Source organism: Melopsittacus undulatus, chromosome 3 (assembly GCF_012275295.1).
Source record: "Melopsittacus undulatus isolate bMelUnd1 chromosome 3, bMelUnd1.mat.Z, whole genome shotgun sequence".
NCBI classification, from domain to species: Eukaryota; Metazoa; Chordata; class Aves; order Psittaciformes; family Psittaculidae; genus Melopsittacus; species Melopsittacus undulatus.
Window position 1 is genome coordinate 111382541 of NC_047529.1, and position 25398 is coordinate 111407938.

Sequence of the window (25398 nt, forward strand, 5' to 3'; positions counted from 1 at the left end):
ATGGGCGGCCGCGCTGGCGGGGCCAGGGGCGGGGCCAAGCGAGTGGCGTCTGTGGTAACGGGGAGCGGGGCGGGGGCGAGGATCCAGTGGGGTGAGCGGGGCTGTGGGGCGGGATCGACAGGGCAGGGGTGTGGGATGGGATCGAGTATGGTGGACAGGGCTGTGGGATGGGATCGAGTGGGGTGGACAGGGCTGTGGGATGGGATCGAGTGGGGTGGACAGGGTTGTGGGGTGGGATCGAGTGGGGTGGACAGGGCTGTGAGATAGGATTGACAAGGGGCTCAGTAGCAGGGATCAAGCAGTCTGGGCAAGGCTGTGGGGTGGAGTGGGATCAGCTGGGGTGGGCAAGGCTGTGGCCAGGATTGAGCAGGGGTTGGTAGCAGGCATCAAGTGGCGTGGTTAAGGCTGTGGGACGGAGAAGAGAAGGCTGCGTGGAGACCTCATAGCAGCCTTGCAGTACCTGAAGGGGGCCTATAAGGATGCTGGGGAGGGACTCTTCATTAGGGACTGTAGTGACAGGACAAGGGGTAACGGGTTAAAACTTACACAGGGGAAGTTTAGATTGGATATAAGGAGGAAATTCTTTAAGGGTGGTGAGGCACTGGAATGGGTTGCCCAGGGAGGTTGTGAATGCTCCATCCCTGGCAGTGTTCAAGGCCAGGTTGGACAGAGCCTTGGATGACATGGTTTAGTGTGAGGTGTCCCTGCCCATGGCAGAGGGGTTGGAACTGGATGATCTTAAGGTCCTTTCCAACCCTAACTATTCTGATTCTATGGGATCAAGTGGTGTGGTCCTGGCTGTGGGATGGGATCAAGTGGAATGGTCAGGGCTGTAGGACAGGATCGAGTGGGGTGGCCTGTACAGCAGGGACGGTGTGGGGAAAGGTGGGGTGGGCTGGAAGCGAGGCCCGACCCAGCAGGCAGGGCTGGAGCCCAGGCCAGGGCAGAGGCTGGGCATGCTGGGGATGGCAGCAGGACGATCGTGTCCCACCAGCAGTGGGCTCTCAGAAGGCTGAAACTAAGTCCTGTGCTTTTGGTCCAGGTGTCCCAAGAGCAGGCAGGTCTTTGAGGAAAGATACTCTCTGTGCCTGTTGCATCAGGTAAAACCCCATCATGTCTTCCCTGCTACTGCATGCAGCCCAAGAAAGTTTAACTGAGAACTGCCACACTCGTTAACCACTGTTTCAGGCAAGCCAGCCAAGGAGATGGGCACCCACGGGCAGCACTGTGGTTTACCTCAGCATAGCCCCAGTCAGAGCATGGACTAACAAGCTCCTCCCGTGCTGAATCATTACTGTCTGCATTGATGAGTAGTTTAAGAGATGTTTCTGGTGGATTAAAGCATTGGTTACAGAACAAAATGCTTCTAGTGTAGACATGTTTCCTGGCCCTAAGTATCAGTTCCCAAGATCTAGAGTACATCTTTTTGTACTGTGAAATGTTATCATAGCCAAATGCAATTTTTCATTCTTGAATTGTGTGACATGATAACGACTATGCAAATTATTATAAATCATATTTGGCACCTGTTTTATGGGTATATTCTTAGTGCACACAATAGCTGAGATAACCTTAAGCAGTAGCTGTCTTGCTTTAGCCCTTTTCAAGACATCTTGTATATATTCAGATGGCTGCAATGAAACAAGAGGCTGGCTTCAATCTGCCATTAGGGTGGAAATACTTCCCTGTTACTCAGTCCTACCATGCTGATGTATGGATGATAAAGCTGTTCCACTGGAATACATAGAAATCAGGCTTGGACAAGGAAGGGTAAAGTGAAATGAAAGCAACAGTGCTCATCTCAAGCTTTCTTCACAGTTCTAAAACAAGAGAATAAATTAGAATGGGGTGGTTATTAGGACCTTGCTCCTTTTCAGTGTGAAGATCATGCAAGTATTAATAAGAAATAATAGTTTAAAGAATCCAGTGTTCTCTCTTTTAAAAGAAACAAATGAAGACAGGAATCACATTCAAAGTATCTCTCAAAGGATTCTTCTGTTTAGAAAAAATATTGTCTGCCTTTTTGTTTTTCTTCTCAAAGATCACTGTGGAGAAAAATGACAGCTGGCTCTGTCTCAGTTCCTCAGGTCATACCACTTCGAATCCCTCTTCCAGGGAAGGCTAAACATGAAATAGACACAAACACTCTTGTAGAAATAAAATCAGGTATGAATAAAAGCTCTGACTCCAGGTGAAAGCTTTTCTTATGTGTTTATTTGAAACTTTTAGCCTCTATATTTTTGTTTGCATTTAATGATTATTTTTATGAAGGAGCATTTCATTAAGGAACATGTTTTGATACACCAAATAAACTTAATTTTATGCATTCAAACTATTATTGACATATGAGTTATTTCATATATGTTAGCAATTTTAATTGCTTCCAAGATCAGGCTCTTAAGCTGTTGCATTTTGCTTTGACTGCAAAAACAGTGTGTGAAAGTATCACGTGCCAGGCTCACCCCAAAGGTTTTCCTTCCAATTTTTGAAATGTCTCCTTTTACCCTGTGAGCAAATACCTTTTCTGTCATTAGAACAGACAAGTTGTTGCAATATTTTCACACAAAGCCATTGCACAGCTACTTTGTGAAGAGAAATATTTGTTGAGTAACTAATTTTTCATGGGATAAACAGTTTTGGTCCCAAACATTCAGACATTTATGGAGCTTATTTATTTTGTTATGTGAGAAATATCAAGCCCAGAAGTACTTTGAAGTGTAGAGCTTGTTTTTCACAGGTTGAATATAGTTTGACTAATGACTTTCTCTGTGTCTTTCAGATACACCTGATGTCTCTATTTTTTACACTTTAGATGGAAGTAAGCCAGAACTCTTTAGAAAACCTGGCTATGGAGAGCATAACACTTTTAAATATAAAGGTCCTATCATGTTACCAGCTGGGAAAATAATGGTCAAAGCACTTGCAGTTACAAAGTATGTGTCCTGTTTTATTTTAGATGTATTTCAGCAAGGGACAGAAATCCTATTCATTACCTCAATTTGTGTTATTTAAAGCATAGCATACCTTGCAAAAGCCCTTTTCCCCAGCCAGTCTGCAATCAAAGTGATTTGCACGGGTTGCACTGACTTCACTTTCTCATTCACTTTATCTATTAGGTGCTTGTGCAGTTGGATCATCATAGAATCATGGAATGGTTTGGGTTAGAAGGGACCTTAAATCTCATGCAGTTCCAACCCCCTTCCACTAGACCAGGTTCCTCCAAGCCCCGTCCAACCTGGCCTTGAACACTGCCAGGGATGGAGCAGCCACAGCTTTTCTGGCACCCTGTGCCAGCGCCTCAGCACCCTCACAGGGAAGAGCTTCTTCCTGATGTCTAATCTCAATCTCCTGTCAGGTTAAAGCCATTCCCCCTTGTTCTGTCATGGCTGGTATTATGAAAGGGGAAAAAAATCCTGTTCTCCTCTATTTTCAGCAACACTGGCAAACACTATCACTCCAGAAAGCAAACACAGAAATATCAAGAGTTTTATGTGTAAAAGCTGTTGAGGGATTAAAGTATCTGTATGTTTTATTGGTAACTTTTTATTGTGTGTGTTCTAAACTGAAAACGGAACAAAACAAAGGAGCAGCTCCTGAGAATGTTACCCAGGATTATACTTACCAACTTGCAAGCTTGGAAGGGCTGTTCCAGCAAATGAGCCATGTCCATCAGTGATTCAGTCGTTGCTGCATATGGCTTTGTGAGATGTCTGTAGCTTTGTGAAAATTGATTTTCAGGGACTGCAGGGAGAGTACAGTTGTAACAAAGGTGTTTCTGGTAGAGTACAAACAACCAAATGCCCTTTCCTCTGTTGAAGAGGATGACAAGAATCTCCTAAAAGATAACACCACTCAGGTAAGTTTCAGAAATTGTAACTGTAACCCTTTGTGTGAATGTAAGATATTGTATGTATGATACCACTTAGAGATTAAACCTTGACTGCATATACTTTTAATATGTTTTATTTTCTCTCTTTGCCCATCTTTGTTGCATTGATCCCTTTTGTAACACTTAAATTTCACAGATTTTTTTGTTTCTTTTTTTTGTCAATGGTCTTTTATGACCAGTTCAGGTCAAATATTTTAAAAATACACTCAGAATTTAAGCTTTTCAAATGCTTGCATCAGAATAAATACCTTAACCATGTACTTTGAAAATCATCACAAATAAATGTAGTAAGAAGACATTAGAGCAAAACCAAAAATTTCATTTGGAATTCAAATGGAATTACTTTTTAGGAGAAGAAAGGTGGTGTATTTGTTACAAAACTGAAGAAGAATGGAGTCAATGTGGAAATCAAGCCTGCCTGGATTGAAGCACCCCAAGATTTTAAAGGTGTAATATTGCTTCCATAAAGCTGAAAAAGGCTTCTTTCTTACCTGAAAATAGTGTAATGTTTTCCTCTTGTATCACTGGTAAAACATGGGTAATTTTAAAACCATCTCAGAAGACAGAACTTCCTCTGGGAATTCCAATTTAGATTGCACAATGCTGCAAACAGAGAACAAAGATTACCTTCCATACATTTCACATTACTTCCTAAAACCATGTTTAAATGTCATTCATTTCTTGGCAACATGATAAGGCCCAGCCAGTATTTCCCTCTGTGCCAGAAAATGCTGTTAAATTCATGGGATTGCAAATCCTTTTTTTTACTGGGAGTTGCTTGCAGTAAGATTCCAAAATAAATTTACAAAGAAGAAATGAAAGCTTGACCCAGATTTTCTTCGTAGATAAAGCCTGTTCCATAGTAGCAGCAATAGGACTCCTTAAGAGCAGAGAGTTGTATTAATGTTTACTCATTAATTTCTCTTAGGAGATGGATTTCTTTTTGAGCAGACAGGAAGTAAACTGTAAATAGAGAAAAATACAAAAGTAAGCTCTTTCAGAGAGGCATGAGGTTTCTTCTAGATTAATATCCTGTAATTCCGTGCAGTTTATTTGAACCCATAATCTGGATGCCAAATACACTTTTAAATATGCTCAACTATTTTAATTTAAAATGACAAGGGCATGTAATATTCACGTTAAGATGTATGTTAACTGCATGAAGTTAATGATAGTGGAATAACACTATTGTAATTTTAGACTTGGAAGCAGAAAGAAAGACTACTCACAGGTCCCTGCAAGGACCACAGCTCTTTGCCAGCCTTTCGGAAACAGCAGAGTACAGTGAGGAATCCATCTCAGCACCACCTGTAGAGTCATTACAGGTAAGCAAGTAGGTGTTGAGGAAAACTGTAAAAGGCTGTCATCAGAGCTGAGCTCCAAAACAATACAGGTATGAAGAGGTGTGATCATACTCATATAATCTCTCAGAAATTAATGCTTTGGGCTATAATATACAGTACTCATTTAAATTTGCTGGTAAGGACATGCTAGAATAGGAAGGCCCAAAGCAAAACAATTATCAGTAAGGACAAAACCAGCAAAACAAATTAACAATACTTAGATTCCTACTAATTTTCTTCTAATTCATTATTGAATCTGCCATTAGCAAATACTTATTGCTATATGTTGGCAAGTTGATACTTAATATTCAGTAAAGGTGTCTTGGAAGTAAATAGTGATTTATTTTTATTGGAAGAAGCTGTGGATCTTTAATGCAGCTAATGGGAAATTGAGTGTAGTAGATATTCCTTAAAGCAATGCATTCCAGTGCAGTTTGCCTCAAATAACATCTTTAGCTGATTTTCTACTCTTATATACATTTTGCAAATATTTGCTTATTCAGGCTAAAGGATTAACTTTTATTTCAGTTTGCAAGTTCTCCTGCAGTGACTAGCAGGAAAAGCTTAGCAAGCACACAGCTGTCACGGATCCAGAGGGAGACAAACTTCCTCAAGTAAGTGTCTTTTCCTGGTAACATGTTTGTCCTTGGAAAGTAACTGAGCAATTGGTTTTTGCAGCTAAGTTGATAATGCTGTGGGGCTCTGTGAAAGTGAGGAAAGCAAAGGCAGACTCTGGCTCATAATTGGATAATATGATCTAGGTAGGGCTTTGAAAATCCTTTCTCCTGCATATAGTTTTATTTACACTTCACCATAGGCAGTTATCAACTATCTTATCAGCCTTTAAAAGAATATTCCTAGCACCTGTAGGATCAGAGGAAAAGCTGTCTTTTCAAACTGGAGTACAGCCCTCACTGCTGTAGGTAAAAACTGCTCATGGGAGTAGTCTCACAGAACTTTAGCACTTGTCAGTATTAAAAGGGTTCTGTGATCTACATCAGTGATTCCCCATGGTGCAGCAGTGAGATGTGATACAGATTGTATGTCAGGAGACTTTACCTCTATAGCAGCCAGAGAGCTTTCTACCTTGCAAAGCTGTTTATAGCTCAGAATCTCATGTCATGGATGCTGGGGCATAGTCTGATGGACACCACAGCCTGGAAACCACAAATGAGAAATCAGTGGCCTAAGTCCTGTCACAGCACGTTCCAGATTATTCATTATTATGCAGCAGTACAAGCTCAGTCAGTTTATTCTTATTTTCAGATGTGCCTGCTGCTCTGCACCTCGCCTGTCTGACCCCTTGGCTCATTTCTGTCAGAAATGTGGATGTCCTGTCCCACCTCTGCCAGTACGTTGCTTTTCACCCCCTGAAGGATCACAGGTCAGTGAAACATCATAACAATCAACAAATTATCTTTGGAGAAAACAAAATCTTCAGCAAATTACACATGCAATGCTGGTAGATCCATTAGTCACTCCTTCATGGTCCCAACGTAAGAGGGATATGGAGCTGTTGGAGCAAGTCCAGAGGAGGTCACAAAGATGCTAAAAGGGCTGAAGCACCCCTGCTCTTGAGGTAGGCCAAGAGAGCTGGGCTTGTTAAGACTGGAGAAGGCTCTGTGGACACCTTAGAGCAGCTTCCAGTGCCTAAAGGGGCCAACAAGAAATCTGGAGAGGGGCTTTTGACAAGGACCTGTAGGGACAGGACAAGGGGGAATGGCTTTAACCTGACAGAGGGAAGACTGAGATGAGACATTAGGAAGAAATTCTTCCCTGTGAGGGTGCTGAGGCCCTGGCACAGGGTGCCCAGAGAAGCTGTGGCTGCCCCATCCCTGGAAGTGTTCAAGGCCAGGTTGGACACAGGGGCTTGGAGCAACCTGTTCCAGTGGAAGGTGTCCCTGCCTGTGGCAGGGGTTGGAACTGAATGAGCTTTAAGATCACTTCCAACCCAAATTAGTCTGTGATTTTAAGATTTTGTTCATACAATCATAGAATAGTCACTGGATCCAATGTAATTCTTAAATGATGGGCAACATTAACCATAAATTCCTTCAAGTGCAATATATTTTAATAACGGAAACAACGAGAAAGTAAACTGTGTTTTATTTGCCAGTGTCAGGAAACATTGCCAAATTTGGGTTCCTCTCATCCTGCAAGAACCACCACTGCATCTTCAGGACCTGCATGTGTATCTTACTCCAATGCTAACTAGTGCTTATGTCATAGCTGTAGAAGATTCATCTAGTATGCCTGAAACCTTACATGGTGGCATGTGTAGGCATATATGTAAGAACACTAAGTTTTTAGTGATGCCTGTAACTGTCTTCTCTAAGCTCTTCCCAAGAGATAATAACTTGATCTAACAAGTCAGTGGTGTATATTTTTCCTGTATCATCAGAAAAATGTCTGGAGCAATGCTGTAGTTTCAAGTGATGACTGAGGATATTCACCACCTCTTTAGATGAGGTTCATAATTAGGATGATTTCAACTACTACATTTTATAGTAGCTATTTAGTTCTATTGAAAATTAACTTAGTATCTTTCTGGCATATTTTAGTTGTCAGTAAAGTCACTCTTTCCTGTTGTCTTCATATTTTCTCAATAGCCTTTTATCTTTAAGGATCAGTATCAGCATCTGTGGCTCTCAGTTGCTATGTTTCCAGTGACTTTGCTGCTGATGTAAGCTCTAACCAGGAAAACACTGAAAATCTTATGACATGCTGTCATGTGGCTGTTTCTTCAGATGGCGCCATGTCTTGAATGCAGACATCTTGTGCCAATGAATACACCCTCTTGCATTGTATGTGAGTCACCAATAGCTCCACAGCTGCAGCCCCAAACCAACATGTGTGTAAAGGTAATTAAGAATAAATCTAACAAAATAACAGTTTACCTCCTGGCATGCGTTTTTCTAACAGATGACTTCATTACAACTATTCTGCACCAGCTTGGTTTTGTATAATTTCATTATGAGAGGCTTAAGAGTTAGTAGGATTAAAACCACCTTGAATAGAAATAACCATTAAAGGTAAACCACATAAGCTCAGGAAGGCATATTGCAGAGCACATGATGTAGCAGTGTGAATGACAGGAACACGCACATTTGTGTTCAGGAAAGATATATTCCATGATTCTATAATTTCTGGCCTTAGTATTACTAAGCATTTTAAGTTAATTAAATATGTCCTCATTACTCTGCTTACCTTATTTGACTGTAAGTGCTTAGCACAGGTGAGCTGGCAGGACTGCGGTAGTGGGTAGATGCCCAAAATGTTCAAGCACAGTCTTAGTGATCCAAAAGTGCTGGTGATCTCAAATAGACAAAATGTGCCCTACAAAATACTCCCTCCCCAAGGGTATGTGGATGCATATAGGGGCCATCCTCAACCCCTTCTGTCAGGGAAAAGGGTGTGAGGAGGGAAGAACTGATACTGCATGTCCACAATTGACAGATTATAGACATTGCCCCAAATATGATGTTTTATGGCAGCCCTGATGTAGTACAAAGGCAGACCTGAACTGTTTGGTGGCAAAAATAAAATAGTAGACCCATTCTTCTCAGCTCTGCTGGAAAATTGCTGTTAATACTGACTGCGCTAGGGCACCCTCAGGGGGATAATAATAATCATTTTCCTTGCAGATACTGGACTTTCTGGTTATGTGAATGCAGTGACTAAGTAAACTAGTACATGCAAAGATCTAGAGGTATTGATGCTGGCTCTCCTGAGGAAATTGTACCATAGTTTAAATTGTCATCAGGAGCCATAGATGTGCGATGAGCAAGCAATATGGCCTAACTAAAGCCTGAAGCCCACACACAGACTTTAAGGATCTCTTATCCCTGCAGGGCTGAACCACAGCACTTTGTATGATCAAGTCAAATACTGAGTAAAATGTATTCTTTCTCTATTTAAAAGGGCAAAGTAATTTGTCAGGCATGTGGCACAGGAAATCCTCTTCACCATAAACACTGTGTGACTTGTGAAAGCAGACTGCCTGAAATACAGATGGTAAGGCTTCTTCCATCAATCACACTAGACTTAACCAAACCAAAAAACAACATTATTTTTCTTTGGAAAACTGAAGCCATATCCCTGTGTCCCTATGTTACAAAAACAGAGATTCCCTCCCCCTTGGGATATTGAAGCTCAGTGCTCCCACAGGTGCTCCATCACAAATGTCCGGCTAAACATAAGCGTACCTGCAAGTTAATACAATTATAATACAAACATCCTGAGTTCTTAAACTGTCAGTAGCTAGAGGCAAAGGTCTCTTGTACAACCACTGAGGTGTTATTTCACAGTGAATTTAAGTAGGAAGTTGTACTTACCTAAAATAAACATATGCTTAGTTCTTCACTGGTTGTAGACATTAAGACGTAGCTGCATATGTAGTTAGGCTTATGCCTTGAATGGTGAGACCTGTAGTAGCTAAGGGAGAAAGTTAAATGCTTACAAAGAATTATGAATAGTAATCAGAAATTTTACTATTAAAAATGGTTAATTAGCAATAACCAATAGTAATTCCTGAATAAGTAATAATTAGTAACAAATCTGATATTACTATTAATGGCTATTAAATAATTTAGATTTAGAGCATATTTAGACTTGTGCTTCTGTAAATATTATCTTCCAAGTAAACCCCAAAATCACATCAAATTGCAGTTGAGGCCGCAGATGAAAATAGGGCTAGTGCCTGTTTGCTTGTTTGCTGTTGTGGTGTCTGCAACCAGAATAAATTTCCTGGGATCTGTTCCTTATCCATATTCCTGATTTGTAGAGAAAATAAACAGCATAAGCCCTGAGGCAAAACCTAACAAACCATTTTTAAGACCTCTTTGTCCTAACTAGGTTCTATAATCAACCTCTAGAAGTTTCAGCTGAAAATCTGTTTTCTTTTGCATACCCATGTAAGTTAATTGTAGTAGAAGCTAGGGAATATATAACTTGTACAAGGTAAAAAAGTGAAAAATGAAAAAACCCAAACCAACCTGAGGTAACAAATATCAAAGTGAGAGAAAACTCATTGTCTGAACACACTCTCCCTGCCATACTACTACAAAGAAAGGTACAAAGAAAAATACCTGTTGTGTTTTGTGTTTATCAACAGAGACATCTCCATCTTAATGTTGAGTCTACTTGGGGCCATATTAGTAAACACTCAGTGTAAAAGGACACTGATTGATAAGGTTGTGTTTTCTTTCCTTAGTTCTACTAAAAATATTTTAAAATGAATAAATGCCACGTTTTACTGTGGGTTTTTTATGAAAAAAATAATAATAAATTTAGGTCAGAGCCAAGTCAGTCTGATGCTTATTCTCAGCTGAGCAACCTGCTCTAGTAGCAGGTTTTCCCTGCCTGTGGCAGGGGGTCAGAACTGGATGAGTGTTAAGGTCCCTTCCAACCCAAACCAGTCTGGGATTCTGTGGTGCTTCTATGAAATAATTCTGTTAGGCTGAATATTACTTAATGTTATCAAAGTAGCTTGCTTGCCCTCTTATTTGGCTTGTGACCTTTCTTTCAGAAGAAGTATTTTCTCTCTAATTCTTGTTTTGTTTTAATTAGCCCATGTTCGGAGACACCCCCCCACCTTACCACAGCCAGCAAAGCAAGACAGTTTCATGCTCAAAGTGCCATCGTGTTAATCGAAGTGATGCCCATTTCTGTGACTGGTGTGGAGCCAAGGCACGTGCTATCCATCCTTGTGCTGACAAATCTCTATCTACTCATCCATGACCTACAGCATTTTCAAACTTCTCTTTGCAAAACTCTCAGTTAGTATACAGCTTTTTACTGTCAAAGTACTTCAAGCACATAGGATTACGTAAAGAAAAATTAAAGGCTTAGATGACATCCTGACCCCACATCAGTAGTTGACTGAAGGGTTTAGGTATGTAAACAAATTACCATTGGTCAAGAAGCATCAGCTCACCTGAGAAGCAATAGCTGTGTCAAAGTAACTGATCCACCAAAGGTCAATGTATAGACTGACCTAATGCAAGTTCTCCCATAGATACTCTTTTCCAATATGAGCCGAATCTGCATTAAACTTGAAAGACACAGCTCTGCCTACATAACCAGTGGTCCTCCACTGTACTGTGGGCACTCTGGGGAGGTGGTGGCAGAATTGAAGTGGAAAGAATAGCAGTCAGTATTCAGTATCAGTGCACCAGACTAGTAATTATAGGACTTGGCCAAAGAAAATTGCTATTTTTTAAAATTTAAATAACATACCATAATCTGAAAAATGTTTGCCTCCATAGCATAATGCTGAGATACCTGAAAAGTTGGTGTCTTGCATCTACCAGCGTTAGCAACCTGTTATCCTGGTTAATATTACTTACCAAATAGCTTTTGATAGTGCTACTTTACTTTCTTTTAGTTCATGCCACTGCTTTTATAATTCCTGAACCGTGCATCAGATGTTCCTGTACTGACAAGTGTTTCATTGAACTTTCCAGCCTGGACCTCCTCCATCCTACTTTTCTTGTTTCAAGTGTGGTACAAGCAATTATCCGTATGCTCGCTTCTGTGGGTCCTGTGGTGTTTACATAGAGCCCCCATCAAGGGTGGGTTCTCCCACCAGCAGTCTCATGGATGCTGGGGACTCAGTGGGGGTTTCTGAGGTAAGACACACAGTATTACAAAGGCAAGTTTAAAGACAGCTAAGAGCCTAGTCCACTGCAGGTGGAGATCAGCACAACCCCATTCATCTCCTCTTTGAGACAAGGCTGTGGCCTATGAGGGTGCTGAGGGCAAAAACAAGGATATGTTTGTACTGAGAACTGCTTTCTGACAATTAGTAGCCTTATCCAAAGGCCTTAATCAAGCCTTATTCTAAATAGCAAAGTAAGAAACAATCAGCTTTTCAAAAGTCTTAGCTCTTAAGGTACTTCTATCTTATTACTTGTGAATTATTTGTGTCCAGCTAATACAGGGTATTTTTGCATGCACATGTAACACTGTTTTTAAAACTGCATTGAGAAAGAGCACAATACTTAGCCAAGACCAGCTTTTGTCCTGCAAAGGCATACATACTGCTGGCAATGGTGGAGAGTTTTGCTTTTGCTTGAATATTTGTGTCAAGTTGCATCATTGTTACAAACTGGTAACTAAAATCAGGAATTGTTAATGATCCTTCCTGCTAGCTTTTTCATTCCTGGACAATTCTGTGTACTGTTCTAGGCAATTTTTGCTTGTAAGCCATTTCAATCTATCTAATTATATTACATACACTTTTCCTTCCCCTCTACCCCACACACAGCCTAAACGATTTCAAGCTCAAGTTGCCTGGCAGCCTCTTCCTATTTCCTTGCCCAAATCAAGGCCAGAACTAAAAGAAAGAGAAGATAAAGGAACTCAAACCATTGGACTTTTTTACCCATCAAGCAAACTGTTGGAAAAGAAGGAGCTTGAGCTGATTTCACAAAAAGAAAAACTGGAAAAGATGAGTGATCATAAGCCTCTCCTGACAGCTATTAGTCCTGGAAAAGGTTAGGAATTTTGATTTTATGTGTTCTAAACAAAGATGCAATGTATGACCTTGCTTTTTCTGGAAGATTTTATAATCTTGGAATGTGCCATCAGTAGGACACTGATTTATATCTTTACAAGTCTGTCTTCCCACCAGTCACTTGTAAATGCAGTGCCTTGGAATTCAGCCACTGATCTCCATCAGCAGCTACAACAGCTGATAAGATCACAGCTCTTCAAAAATATGATGAGGCTTTTGTATGTGAAAAACTTGTTTGGGGTCCTGTTGTGGAATAAATTGTGGAAGCTTTGGAAGCAAAGGAAAATAAACTAGGGAAAGGGATTCTTAAAGAGGATTACAAAACCCAGGGTTGTTAGAAACCTTGAGGGCTCTTGTAGGCCCCCATCTTCAAGCCCTGCAAAGGTATCAGTACATCTACATCACTCACTGCGGAGCCTGTCCATGCACAAGCTCCTGTATCAGTAGTGCAGGCAATTTTGTTTCAGTCCCTGGTTTGGTCAATTAGTTCTTTGTGGAATCACTTTCCTGTCATTAAAAAGTTTGCAATTCTTAGAGATTTTAGTTTTACAATCCTGGCAAAATTTCAACTTCAGTTTTAAGTTTTTAAGGTCCCTTCCAATCCAAACCATTCTGTGATTTTATGATATACTTTAAAGGCATTTATCTGGGGAATAATTTACACAGACCAGAATGCTGTATAGGGTAAGTTTCTATGTCTGCAGTTTTCAGATTTAGCTTATTGTTACCTGTCAGTGATCTCAAACCAACTACAAATCAGTTCAAAACCACACAACTGTTTAGTTGTAATATTGGGGTTTGTTTGGTTTTTAATCTTGTGGAATAGTGGGAGATTTCCCTTCACACACAGCCAGTTTTGATTCCCAATAGCAATTCCAAGGCATGGTTTTGTTACGAATAGAGCTACCCTAAGAATTAATTATAACCTATGGACAAGACAGTATTTAATCTTTTTTAGGTAAAATAAGTTCTTTTAAATCATCTATTGTATGAGAAGAAATGTTAAGCATAATTTTGGGATTTTATTCTCCTGCTTAACTCTCTCTGACCAGGTTACTGGAGAAAACAGCTGGATCACATTTGTGCTCACCTTAGAAGCTATGCTCAGAACAATCTTGACTTCAGAGCACTGATTGGAGAACCTCGAATGGGAAAGGTAGGAAGAAGTTTGTAGTATCTTCCTGTGGAGTGTCATGAAAAGATTGCTGTGGCTGCTATATAAACGCTGGAAAAATAAATGCCTCCCTTTTCTTTAGACCTTGACTTGTTTGTGTAATTTGTCTTGTTTTGTTTTTCATTTTCTGCTCAGTCTTTTACTGAAGGCTTTTTTTTCTGCTTTCTTTCCAATGGCAGTTTCTCTTCTTCCACCTCAAAGCTGTATGAGAAGTGATGGAAGCGAGAAAGCCCTTACTCAGGTGCTTTTACAGTATCACAGCAGGCAATCAAGAAAAAGAGATCATTAGTTGGTCAGTTTAATAAGCTCTGCTAGAAATGGGATTTAGATGATATCCTTGCCTCTGCTCCGGGCTGGATAATACCAGCAGCAATTCTCTTTGGCTATACAGTCTACTTCTAGTGTAAACGATACCAGTCTTACAGGAGCAGGGTACTGTTTTTCTTACTGGCTATGTAGTCTTCAGGATGTCACTAAACTGCATTAAAATGATTAAAGTGGTGATACCAAGAACGTGAAAACTAGAGACTGTAGTCCTAGAAGATAGGGCTGGAATGACTGAGAGATCATTTGGTCCCTGTCCTGAGGGAGGATCAACTCGGCCTAAACAGTTCCTGGCAGATGTTTGCCTTGAAGCCTTTCAAACTCACCAACAATGGAATTTCACAACTGCCCCAGGCAGTCCATTTCTGTGCTCAATTATCCTTGCTGTTCAGTGCAGCACTGTACTGCTTGCTTCAGCAGCCCTGCTGGGTTAAGGATTTGAATCCCCTCACCCCTAGGTGCTTCCAGTGCATGGGGCAATGTTCTGTGGACAGGATTAGAGACTGACTGAGGCTAAAAATAGCTCTAGAGGGAAAAATAGGTCATTAGTGCTAGTACAAATGTAGCAGAAAAAATAACAGAAGTGATTCAAAGTAGATGCTACCTATGTGGATTTAATGCTGGTTTTGATTGTCATGTGAATTAGAAATATAATCAACCTTATCTCAAAAATCTCTACTTGCTGCAATATAAACCTCATTAACTTCATTCCACTTCTTTATAATCCACCATGCACTCATTTTTGTATAACTTCAATAGTCTTCTTGCCAGAGGTACTGTTTTGGTGAATTGATATAAAAATCAAAGAATCATAGAATCAGCTGGGTGGGAAAAGACTTTTGAGATCATTCAGTCCAACCGCTCCCCAGCACTGCCAAGGCCACCACTAACCCATGGCACTGAGGGCCTCCTCTACACGGTTTGTGAACACCTCCAAGGCACCATGATTCCAGCACTGCCCTGGGCAGCCTGTTCCAATGGCTGACTGCCCTTTGGGGAAGGAATTATTTCTAACATCCAGCTTAAACCTCTGGTGCAGCTTGAGACAGTTTCTTCTTGTTGTGTTCCTTGCTCCTTGGGAGCAGAGCCCAGCCACCTCCTGGCTCCATCTTCCTTTGAGGTAGCTGCAGAGAGCGATAAGGTCCCCCCTGAACCTTCTCTTTTCCAGATTAAACACCCCCAGTTCCCTCAGCCATTCCTCATCAGACTTGTGCCCAGACTCTTCATCAGCTCTGTTGCCCTTCTCTGGACTGACTTAAGCGTATAGAAAGTTATCCAAGTTTTACTGCAGACTATTCCTCTACAGGCTGCTACAACTAAAACAACCAGTTCTCCTGGAGCAGGGAGTCCTCAAAGCAACACAGCCTGTCACACAGCTGCAAAACCTGAGTGGAGAATGGCTGAGCTTGCATGAAGCATAGCATGATTACATCTCTGGCATTCATTTGGCATGTCAGTCATTGTGATATTTCCAGTTGCTCAAAATACCACCTGCCCCTTTCTCAGTGAGATGGGAAGTGTTGGTACAACATCACAAGCAGGAAAAGGCCACATGTGTGATTTTGTGTATTGGCTCCATAATAAACAAACATTATAAGCAAGACTTATTCCTAACACTGTTTCTGTGTACTGTTTGTATTAAATACTAACAGTGGCTTTTTCCCTCTAGATTAATTCTGCTACCATCAGTGAGGATGACTATGAAGTCACTATTACACTGAATTATGCTCTTGCTATTAACAAGGTTAGTTTGGGGGACGAGGCCCATTTTTAGACAGCTGTCACTAGACCAGTGAGTGTAACACCCGTATATTTTAAATTCAGGTCTGAACCATAAATTCTTTTGTTGGGAGGGTATTAACTTATCACTTCAGAGAAAGGAATCTTTCTAATGGCTGAACAGGACTCATTATCTGATTAAGCCAGGCTTCATTGTTGTGTTGCTATCATCTTGCATTTCATTAGTTTGCTATTATTAATATTAACATTCTTTTTACAGCTGATGTAGTTTGATGATCCTAGCACCTTGAGCTTAGATGCTCCTTGTCTTCAGTGTGCAAATTGTGTTCTTACAGAACAAGCTCAGTATCAGTAGTTTCAAGATAACATTTACCAGAATTCCTGTTAACTGTATCAAACACTTGAAATCGCTAGCTCTGGAATTACCATGTTCTAAAACCCACCCAGATATTTATTCCCAACATTTCAAAGATGAGAATCCTGCATTTGAAAGATCCAAAATTCAGATTGTATTTCTTGTATAGAATCTGAACAACCTTACCTTGCTATGTGGTGCCTGAAAAAGTATAGCACATCATTTCACAAGTTAGCAGTTAATCAGATCTCTCAAGGGGTAGAACATGTTCATTTGGATGAGACTCTTCATTTCCTTAGGTGAAGTTGTGTCACTTTGTTTTTCTAAATCAAACCAAATATTACCACCAGGTTTAGAAAAAAATGCTATATTATTTTGCCTCAAAACAGAGTTCAATTACATATAACAATTTGTCTTGTGCTAATTTGACACTGATATTAAAAGCCTATATATTTTTTTCATCTGCCACACCACTGTTTTGTGCTACTAAGATTATAACAGCCTTAGGTGATAACCTTACTAACTACCTCTGTTTGATAATTCTACAGAATATTCATACTAATAAGCCAGTGAAATTCAGCAATCCTTACCTGGGTGCTGCAACAGAAGTCAGAGATGGACAGGATGGCAGTCAGACTAGTTTGGGTGAGTTTGTTTTTCCCCCATCTTTATGTAAACTTAAATTGTAAGTTCAAACTAACAATACTGTGTGTGTTTAACATGGTAGAATGCAGCAAACTGTTCTAACTTGCTAACACAGAGAGAAAGGAATGTTCGGCTGTCGGGGGAAGGGACATCACAGCACTGATAACAACTAAGGAGACAGTAAGTAAGACCAAAGATGCTAGCCTTCATGATAGCAGAGTGGCACCCAGTGTGGAGTGAGACTGGAGCAGAAGAGAAGCAAGGCCATAGCACAGCTAACTCAGCACTAGGAACTTGCAAGCATGTGCAAGCACTGAGGCCATTCAGTAAATACAGTGAAGAAGACTATCGGGGACCACCAGAGACCCCCACTCAGCACGAAAGGGCATGTCTAATTAGGATGCAAATATAACTAGTTCCCGGGAAAGCTATGAATATGCATGAATATGCTAAATATAGAGCCGCTGTCAGGAGGTAATGATCATGCTCACCTTTGTGAAACTATTCACGTGTACTCACAGCTCTGCAATAAAGAATGCCTGCTTTCAAAAACTCCAAACTGTGTCTTAGAGTTTCTCCAACCAACTTTTAGGGTAACATTTATGTTAAATATAGTAGTCAAGAACACAGAAGTAGCTTTTTGAAGGTCAGACACTGAAACATCCAATGGCACATTGTGAGCCTATTTAAGTTGATCTTTAAGTCTCAAACTGGCTGAGTTGAGATTTAAGCAATGTATGGACCCCATGAAAAACTCATAGAAATGTTTCCTCACTGACAGACAGCTGAAGAGACTAGTAAATGCAGTCACAGCTTAGAGCAGTGCTTTTGTTATAGTGATAAAAGTTGCTTTGTGTATTCTTTTACAGTAAGAGTCATAAATAACAGAATCCCAGACTGATTTGGGTTTGAAGGCACCTTAAAGCTCATTCAGTTCCAACCCCCTGCCACAAGACCAGGTTGCTCCAAGCCCTGTCTGACCTGGCCTTGAACACTGCCAGGGGTGTCAGTATTATCTCTGCTTTTGAGCTGTGTCAGGGACATCAGCTTTGGCACATTTGGAGAACTTAAGAGATGATGAAATACATTCATTCTAGATCTAGTTTTCAGAGCTCAACTTGCATTTCTGTTAGTGTCATTAAGAGCTCAGTGGTTTAGGCTTCTCTTAAGCTTTCATGCAGTGAACTAGCTGTGAAGTCAGTATTAGAAGTCAGAAATTCCTATGGTGACATTTGACATACTTCAATTCCCATGGAAGTTTCATCCACTTTGTGTTTTCAGTCTAAGAATTTGCAAGAGGCAGCCAGGGCACTAGCAGCTGGGTATTTGGGGAGTGTCAATAATGACTGTGACTCCAGAGACCCTGGTAGCACCAGCTCAAAGTGCCCATACATGCTGCCTAATTTCCTTACCAACCCTCCTGCATGTTGGTAGATTATGTCTCTTTAAAATAACAGATGAACAAGTCTACTCTAGGTCCACTGGTCTTGTTCTTGAGTATTTGGGAACCAGACAACACTGAAAAATCATAAGGTATTTGGTCAAAACAATTCATGACTCCAAGTCAAGCCTGTTGAATAGCTGCAACTAGTTGAAGAAAAAAGAAAAGAAGGACTCCCCAGACTCTGCATCTCATTGAATCTTCATTTCAAAATAACAAGTTTTTATGACTGCTTAAGTGTAAACCTTTTGTTAAAACCAGTCTGATCTGCAACAGATATTTCATCACTTTCTCTTGTAGAAAACTGATAAATATTGCTTTGATTTCAACACAAAATTAAATATTTTTGTGGATAAATGATTTCCAGATCTCTCCCCCAAGTTCTTGTTAGGATACTGACTTTGCTTTGAACTAATACTTGTTTCCCTTTCTGGTAGGCAAAGATGATCATAATCTTTTCCATTCAAGAGATAAAAACCAGCAAATAAAGTCAAGACCACTTATAGAAAAACAAGATAATCTCCCCGTATGTATCCTCTGCCAGTACAGGAAAACCTCCCTATAGAGCAGCGCTAACATGGAGGGCAGCCAAGGGTAAAAATACAAAGGTTTTAACACTGACTGGGGAGTAGGAGAAGTGAACAAAAGTCCAACTTAATATGAAACCTGAACATTGGCAACTGGCATTTATTATAGAACTGGAAATAACTTTTTTCCCTACTACTCTGATTTACTGACACAGCCCTAGGCACAAAGACTTTTGCAGATCGATTTTGTTACAGGTTTTTCTCAGAAGCAAAATCAAGTGGAGGCATTATTGTTTTCCCCTGACCATACTACTTAGCTTGACTCCATAGGACATACACTTGGCTGTGCTGGAACTGATGTGCACACAGGCTGTGAACTAGGCAGAAGATGATCTAATCAACAAGCTTTGAAGTCAGCTCAGATTTCTCATCAAGCTGAGATGTCAGCACAACTGAGGGCTAGTTTACTGCAAGAAGGAAGGCTTTACTTCTACTAGAGACCATGTATCTTGGAACTACTGCCTACTACATGCCTACTACATCAGCAATAGCATGAAACATTTCAAAAGGGAAATGTACTTTAATCTAAGCTTGAAATCAGTTTGCCAGCTCAACAGATGGAGGAAGTTATAGAGCTTTGTGGTGTGAGTACAGAGATAAAAATGCTTGGTCAAGTGACTGGGCTTTCAAAAGGGGAGAAGAATGAGGTGGAAGGCTGGGAAGAAATACAAGGAAAAGCTTTTAGGTTTTGATGGTTTTTCACTGGTTTAGGATTTAGTGAATGAACTTCTGTGAGGCAAAGCTTACTAATTTTTTTTAAATAAAATACTTTCACAAGTTCTGGAAGCCTCAAATTTTCATCCTCTAGCAAAGAGCTTGTGCCCAAGTTAAGTTTACTATGGCGAGCAGATCTTTGTACAGCTGTGAGAGCTGCCTTGATGTAAAGCTGATCGTTTGCAGATACATTTACTGAATCAAGACCTCAACAATGAGACACTAGCCTGGGTTACCCAACACTTCCTCAGATTTGGAAAGACATTCCCAAAGGAAGGACATGGATTAGTATTGCTGAGGATCAGCTGCACTGCATTCATGCCATTGTGTGCATTTTCCACCTCTACTCAAACACAGAGTAGGGCCCACCTCGTTGTATTTTCACTGTGTGAAATGCTACTGAGTGTTTTCTGTTTCCACAGCCAGAGCCCAGACAACTTCTGGACAAACTGGGTCCAAATGGGAAAGGAAGAATCCCCTTGGTAGAACAGTTACTTTGTGAAGTAAGTCACTGCTTGCTGAAGTTAACTTTTCCAACTCTTTGGCCATTTACTGTATAAATATTAGCCTGGTTAACAACTTTATGCTTAGGAAGCAACATCTTCGCAACGCATCCTGACCGCAGGATCTAGCTTGATGCACTTATTTTATGCATTTACTCTGGCTTTGAGCTAGGAGACCAGAAATATCTTCAGAAGAAACACAAAGAAACAATAGCACACAATTTGAATATTTCTCTGTCCTGAGCATAAAAGTCCATTTGCCAACTTCAACTGGCATAACATTAAAGGCCAGGTTGGATGGGGCTTGGAGCAACCTGTTCCTAGTGGAAGGTGTTCTTGCCTGTGGCAGGGGTTGGAACTGGATGAGCTTTAAGGTCCCTTCCAACCCAAATCATTCTGCGATTCTATGATTAAAGCAAGATGGAAGCTGAAGAAAATGGCTTTTTAACAGCTCACCTTCCCTCTCTCTCCTGTGTGTGCTAGGGAGCTGACCCAAACGGCACCAGCGACGAGGACCAACCTGCTCTCACCAGTGCTGTCTGTAACAAGCATACAGAAGCCATCTCCCTTCTGGTGCAGAAAGCTGCCGACAACAACCAGCAGTCAGGACCGTAAGCAAATGCTCATTCTGGTCTTTGGAAGTGTTCCCAAAAAAAAGCACTTGTACTCCAATTTTAGAGAGGATTAACCTCTCACCCCTCCTCCACACATCTGTAGCTCCTTTCAAAGCCAAATCTGAAAATAACAACCTGCAAATGAGCAAAGAAAATAGCATTCACAGGCTTTGCAGCTGCCAGCTTTGAAGATTGCTCATAATTTCTCTTAGGAAAGCTGCTGTTCTATTCAACTCCTTGTCAATCCACTTTAACTTAATACAATAAACAACACTAAAGCCTACCAAAATAACCTAAATCATCATGACTCCTAACGTATTCTATAGCCTATTATTTTTTTTAATCTGCTAGACCACTTTCCACATACCAGCACAGCTTCCCTAGGTAATGCATAGATTGCTCTTGCATCTACACAAGCACAACACTGCTCTCCATGAGGCAGTTCTGCTTGGATCAGGAGAGGAGTGCATTCAGTTCTCTTACAGTAAGTGCTTAGGCTGACTCTCTAGCTCGGCGGCAGGGTATCCCCAGTCTGCTTGCAGAGATCCCCCTGGGAATACTGAAGAGCCAGAGCCTGCCTGAGGCCCAGTGGTAATCTCTCACAGTTGTGTCCCTGCAAGAAGAGGAATCCATGATTTCTGAACATACCCTGCATCAACACTTAGCATTGAATGCAGAGTGGGTTGGAAGGCACCTTAAAGCTCATTCAGTTCCAACCCCCTGCCACAGGCAGGGACACCTTCCACTAGACCAGGTTGTTCCAAGACCCATCCAGCCTGGCCTTGAACACTGCCAGGGATGGAGCAGCCACAGCTTCTCCGAGCAACCTGAGCATCTCCATGGCCTCTCTGGACTCACTCCAACAGCTCCATGTCCCTCTTGTGTTGTTGCCTCAGAGCTGCACAGGATCACAGCAGGGGTCCCACCAGATCAGAGACGAGAGGGAAAATCCCTTCCTTTGACCTGCTGGCCATGCTCCTGTTGATGTGGTCCTACATGCTCCTTCACTAACTCCAGTACCTTATTGTCATGGTTTAAGCCCAGCCAGTAACACAGAACCATGCAGCCACTCCCTCACTTTCCCTCTTTTCTTTACCAACCCCCACCCCCTTCCTGGAGGGAAGAGGAAAAAAATCCAAGGAAAGTTAATCTCATGGGTTAAAACAATACCATCCAGAACAGTCCAGTAACTTAAGGTATAACACAAAACTACTACTACTACCACCAATAATAATGATTATAAGGGAAATAAGGGGAGGGAATAAAATAAAAGGGGAAAACTAAAACTGAAAGGGGAAAAGAAAACAATAAACACATGCATGACGTGCTGTGCTATGGAATACCCCTTTGGCTAGTTTGGGTCAGGTGTCCTGTCTCTGCTTCCTCCTGCTTCCTGTGCTCCTCCTCACTGGCAGCATGAGACTGAAAAAGTCCTTGATCAGAGTAAGCATTACTTAGCAAAAATTCAAAACCTCAGTGTTATCAGCCCTGTTCCCAGACTAAAGCCAAAACACAGCACTGCACCAGCTACTAGGAAGGAGAAAAATAACTGCTACAGCTGAACCAGGACAGTTGGGATGAATTTAAGTAGCTAAATCCTATCTGCTTTATTTACAGCTGCAATGCAAACATAAAGAGGAACACAGAAGGGCAGTCAGCATACAGTTTGGCTGTTACAGGTGGAAATAATGAACTGATTTCATTGTTCACAAGAAAGTTTAAACAAGGAACAGTGGACAAATCTGTGAAACCCAGAAACACTGGTCATGCCAGTGTGATTGACTCTCCCCAAGACTGAGCTGAAGGCTCTTCAACAACGGGAGCACCTTAGCACACATCCTGTTCTGTCTACAGTCTTACCAGCCCTGTACAAACAACTCAGGCCTTCTAACAGCCATGTATTTTCTACATGATCCCTCCTATTCCTTCCCAGCAGTTCAGAGCACAATTCTTCACCACCTGTGCTCTGTTCTGCAAGATTTCTTTCCAAACCTGTGCAAGAAGAGCACCAACTAAACCTTCCAATACACAAGGTCATTATAAGGAGATCTGACAAGCCACTTGAGCAATAGGTGGCTGGAGCAGCTCCGCTCTGGAGCCAGGCTGATAGAGCTGGGCTTGTTCAGCCTGGAAAAGAGAGGGCTCCATTGAGACTTCAGAGCAGATTCCAGTGCCTAAAGGATACACAAGAAAGATGAGTAGCACCGCAAGCTGTACTCTCATTAGCTTGTTTCCCCAGTCTGAACTTCACGGTGCATTTCATGCAGCTCATCACATTGCACTAAATTGTTCAATAGAAAACTGAGTGAAAATCACTTTGCTCTTTTACCTTCAACTTTATTTTCTAAAAGCATCAACATGAGTCAGAAATAGCTACAAACAGGTTCACAAGGTACCAGGCACACTAAGATTTGGCATGATAGACATTATTAGCCACAAACCCAAACCCTCACAGGACTTTTAAAACTCCCTCCACTCTTTATTGCCAAATGTATCTGAAAGCATTGGTATTTTCAGGATAGAAATGGAAGTGCCTTCCAACCCTTGGAAGAAACACAAGGTTTTGGATCTCTAAAGTAGAAACAGCTGAATTTAAAAAATAGAAAGTAAGAAATAAAGCCACAAGCAGTAATCCTTAACAGGAAAGACAGGAGAACCCCTGCATTAAAAAGAAATATGAGGTGTGTAGTGCATCAGATACCAGAGACTTCCCAGATAGGCTGAAGTCTGCTCCTGACAGGGATAGCCATTCTGAAAGCAGTCCAGGAAACAGCCATTGAACAGAGCAGCAGTGCCAGAGCACACATCACACAGGTGTTACCCATGAGCGAGAAGCCACAGGAGCTTAGGAAGCCAAATTTATTATTGACCAGCGCACAGTCTTGGCTTCATCTCGAAGATCATTCGCCTTCTGAGAAACTGCTTTTCTCTGCAGAAAATAAAAATAACATTACTGTCCACCACTAAATTTGGCATCGTTCAGCTTTGATGGGAAAGCAGGCTATGCTAAAGCCTTGTCCAGAGAACAAGGATGCTCCAGTGGCTGAAGCAGCTCTGCTGTGGAGCCAGGCTGGGAGAGCTGGGATGGTTCAGCCTGGGGAAGGTTCTGGGAAGACCTTAGAGCAGCTTCCAGTGCTTAAAGGGGTGACAAAAAACCGGGAGAGGGGCTTTTGACAAGAACCTGTAGGGACAGCACAAGGGGAATGGCTTTAAACTGACAGAGGGGAGATTGAGATGGGACATTAGGAAGAAATTCTTCCCTGTGAGGGTGCTGAGGCCCTGGCACAGGGTGCCCAGAGAAACTGTGGCTGCCCCATCCCTGGCAGTGCTCAAGGCCGAGTTGGACATAGGGGCTTGGAGCAACCTGCTCTAGTGGAAGGTGTCCCTGCCTGTGGCAGGGGTTGGAACTGGATGAGCTTTAAGGCCCCTTCCAACCCAAACCAGTCTGGGATTCTACATCTCCCATAAGGCAAAAGCTGAACTCTGGGAAAGGAGACAGAACCAGGCAGAAAACACTGAGACAAGGAACCAAGAGGCCAGGGAAAAGAATACATGACTAGAAGCTTATAAATGACTTTTCCAGCATCACGGGGGGGTGGCAAACATCCCAGGGCCGACATGTACATACCACTGCGTTCTTCATTCGCTCTCTATCCAGCTTCAAGAACTCCTGCAGCGTCAGCTTAGACACATCTTTCTGAAGGGAGATGAAGGCACAGCGCGGAGAGTGCTTTTTGTGCTCCTTGCTGAAAGAAGCGAACAGAAAACCAAAGGGCAGCAGCTCACAACAGGGCACACACCACCATTCCCCCCCAATAGGCCCCTCGAAGGCCCAATTCTACCCCGCGGGGGAAGGGGACGGGGCCACCGGCAGCACTCACAACGGATCATCGTCGGGCTCCCACCCCTCCAGCTCCTTGAAGCAGAAGAAGCACTGCACCACATCGGGGCCGTTCTCGCTGGGGCAATGCACGAAACCCGCCGCCGCCATCTACGAGAGGAGCCATCAGCCCCCGCCGCCATCAGCCCCCGCCGCCATCAGCCCCCGCCGCCATCAGCCCCCGCCGCCTCAGGCCCCGCCGCCTCAGGCCCCCGCCGCCTCAGGCCCCCGCCGCCTCAGGCCCCCGCCGCCTCAGGCCCCCGCCGCCTCAGGCCCCGCCGCCTCAGCCCGCCGCCCTGCCGCACCCCGCTCCGCTCCCCGCCGGGCTCACCTGCTCGGGGGTGCAGGCGCAGCCCTCCGTGAAGGGCCAATTGCAGAAGGTGGCGACGCGGGTGCACACGAGGTACGAGCGCCATTCCTGGGACGTCTTCACCTCTTCCGCCACCATCGCTCCGTTCAAATGGCGGCGGGCAAGCGCGCGGGGCACGTCGGGAGCGGCTGTTGGGCGCGGGGCACGTCGGGAGCTGTAGTCCCAGGGCTGACGTGGCGGCCGCGGGGCCGCCCCGCGCTGCCGGTTGAGGGCAGAGCCCCACAGCCCCCGTGAGCCAGCCCTGAGCCCGCAGCACTGCCCTGCCTGCGGGGCCGAGGGGTGAGCCCCCCCGCACACAGCGCT

At 42.6% G+C, this 25398-nt stretch overlaps 2 protein-coding genes across 2 annotated transcripts; one reads left to right on the plus strand and one right to left on the minus strand.

Annotated features, from left to right (window-relative positions):
* The first annotated feature begins 1047 nt into the window (after positions 1 to 1047).
* On the plus strand, positions 1048 to 23000 carry DZANK1 (double zinc ribbon and ankyrin repeat domains 1). The gene is given in 21 exon segments (XM_034061175.1): positions 1048 to 1100; positions 2042 to 2166; positions 2780 to 2933; positions 3739 to 3856; positions 4240 to 4336; positions 5090 to 5214; positions 5761 to 5846; positions 6499 to 6616; positions 7980 to 8093; positions 9154 to 9246; positions 10801 to 10920; positions 11697 to 11861; positions 12500 to 12728; positions 13801 to 13904; positions 15916 to 15990; positions 16890 to 16986; positions 18865 to 18953; positions 20151 to 20231; positions 20715 to 20846; positions 21263 to 21333; positions 22463 to 23000. Coding segments are annotated over 20 exon segments (2358 nt in total). The 5' UTR covers positions 1048 to 1100; positions 2042 to 2057; the 3' UTR covers positions 22644 to 23000.
* A 149-nt stretch (positions 23001 to 23149) lies between these two features.
* On the minus strand, positions 23150 to 25204 carry LOC101879030 (baculoviral IAP repeat-containing protein 5-like). Its single transcript, XM_034061174.1, has 4 exons — positions 25057 to 25204; positions 24727 to 24836; positions 24474 to 24591; positions 23150 to 23774 (listed from the first exon to the last, which is right to left on the minus strand). Exons 1-4 carry the CDS (start codon positions 25171 to 25173, stop codon positions 23691 to 23693), a joined length of 429 nt encoding a protein of 142 aa, XP_033917065.1. The 5' UTR covers positions 25174 to 25204; the 3' UTR covers positions 23150 to 23690.
* Positions 25205 to 25398: the final 194 nt, after the last annotated feature.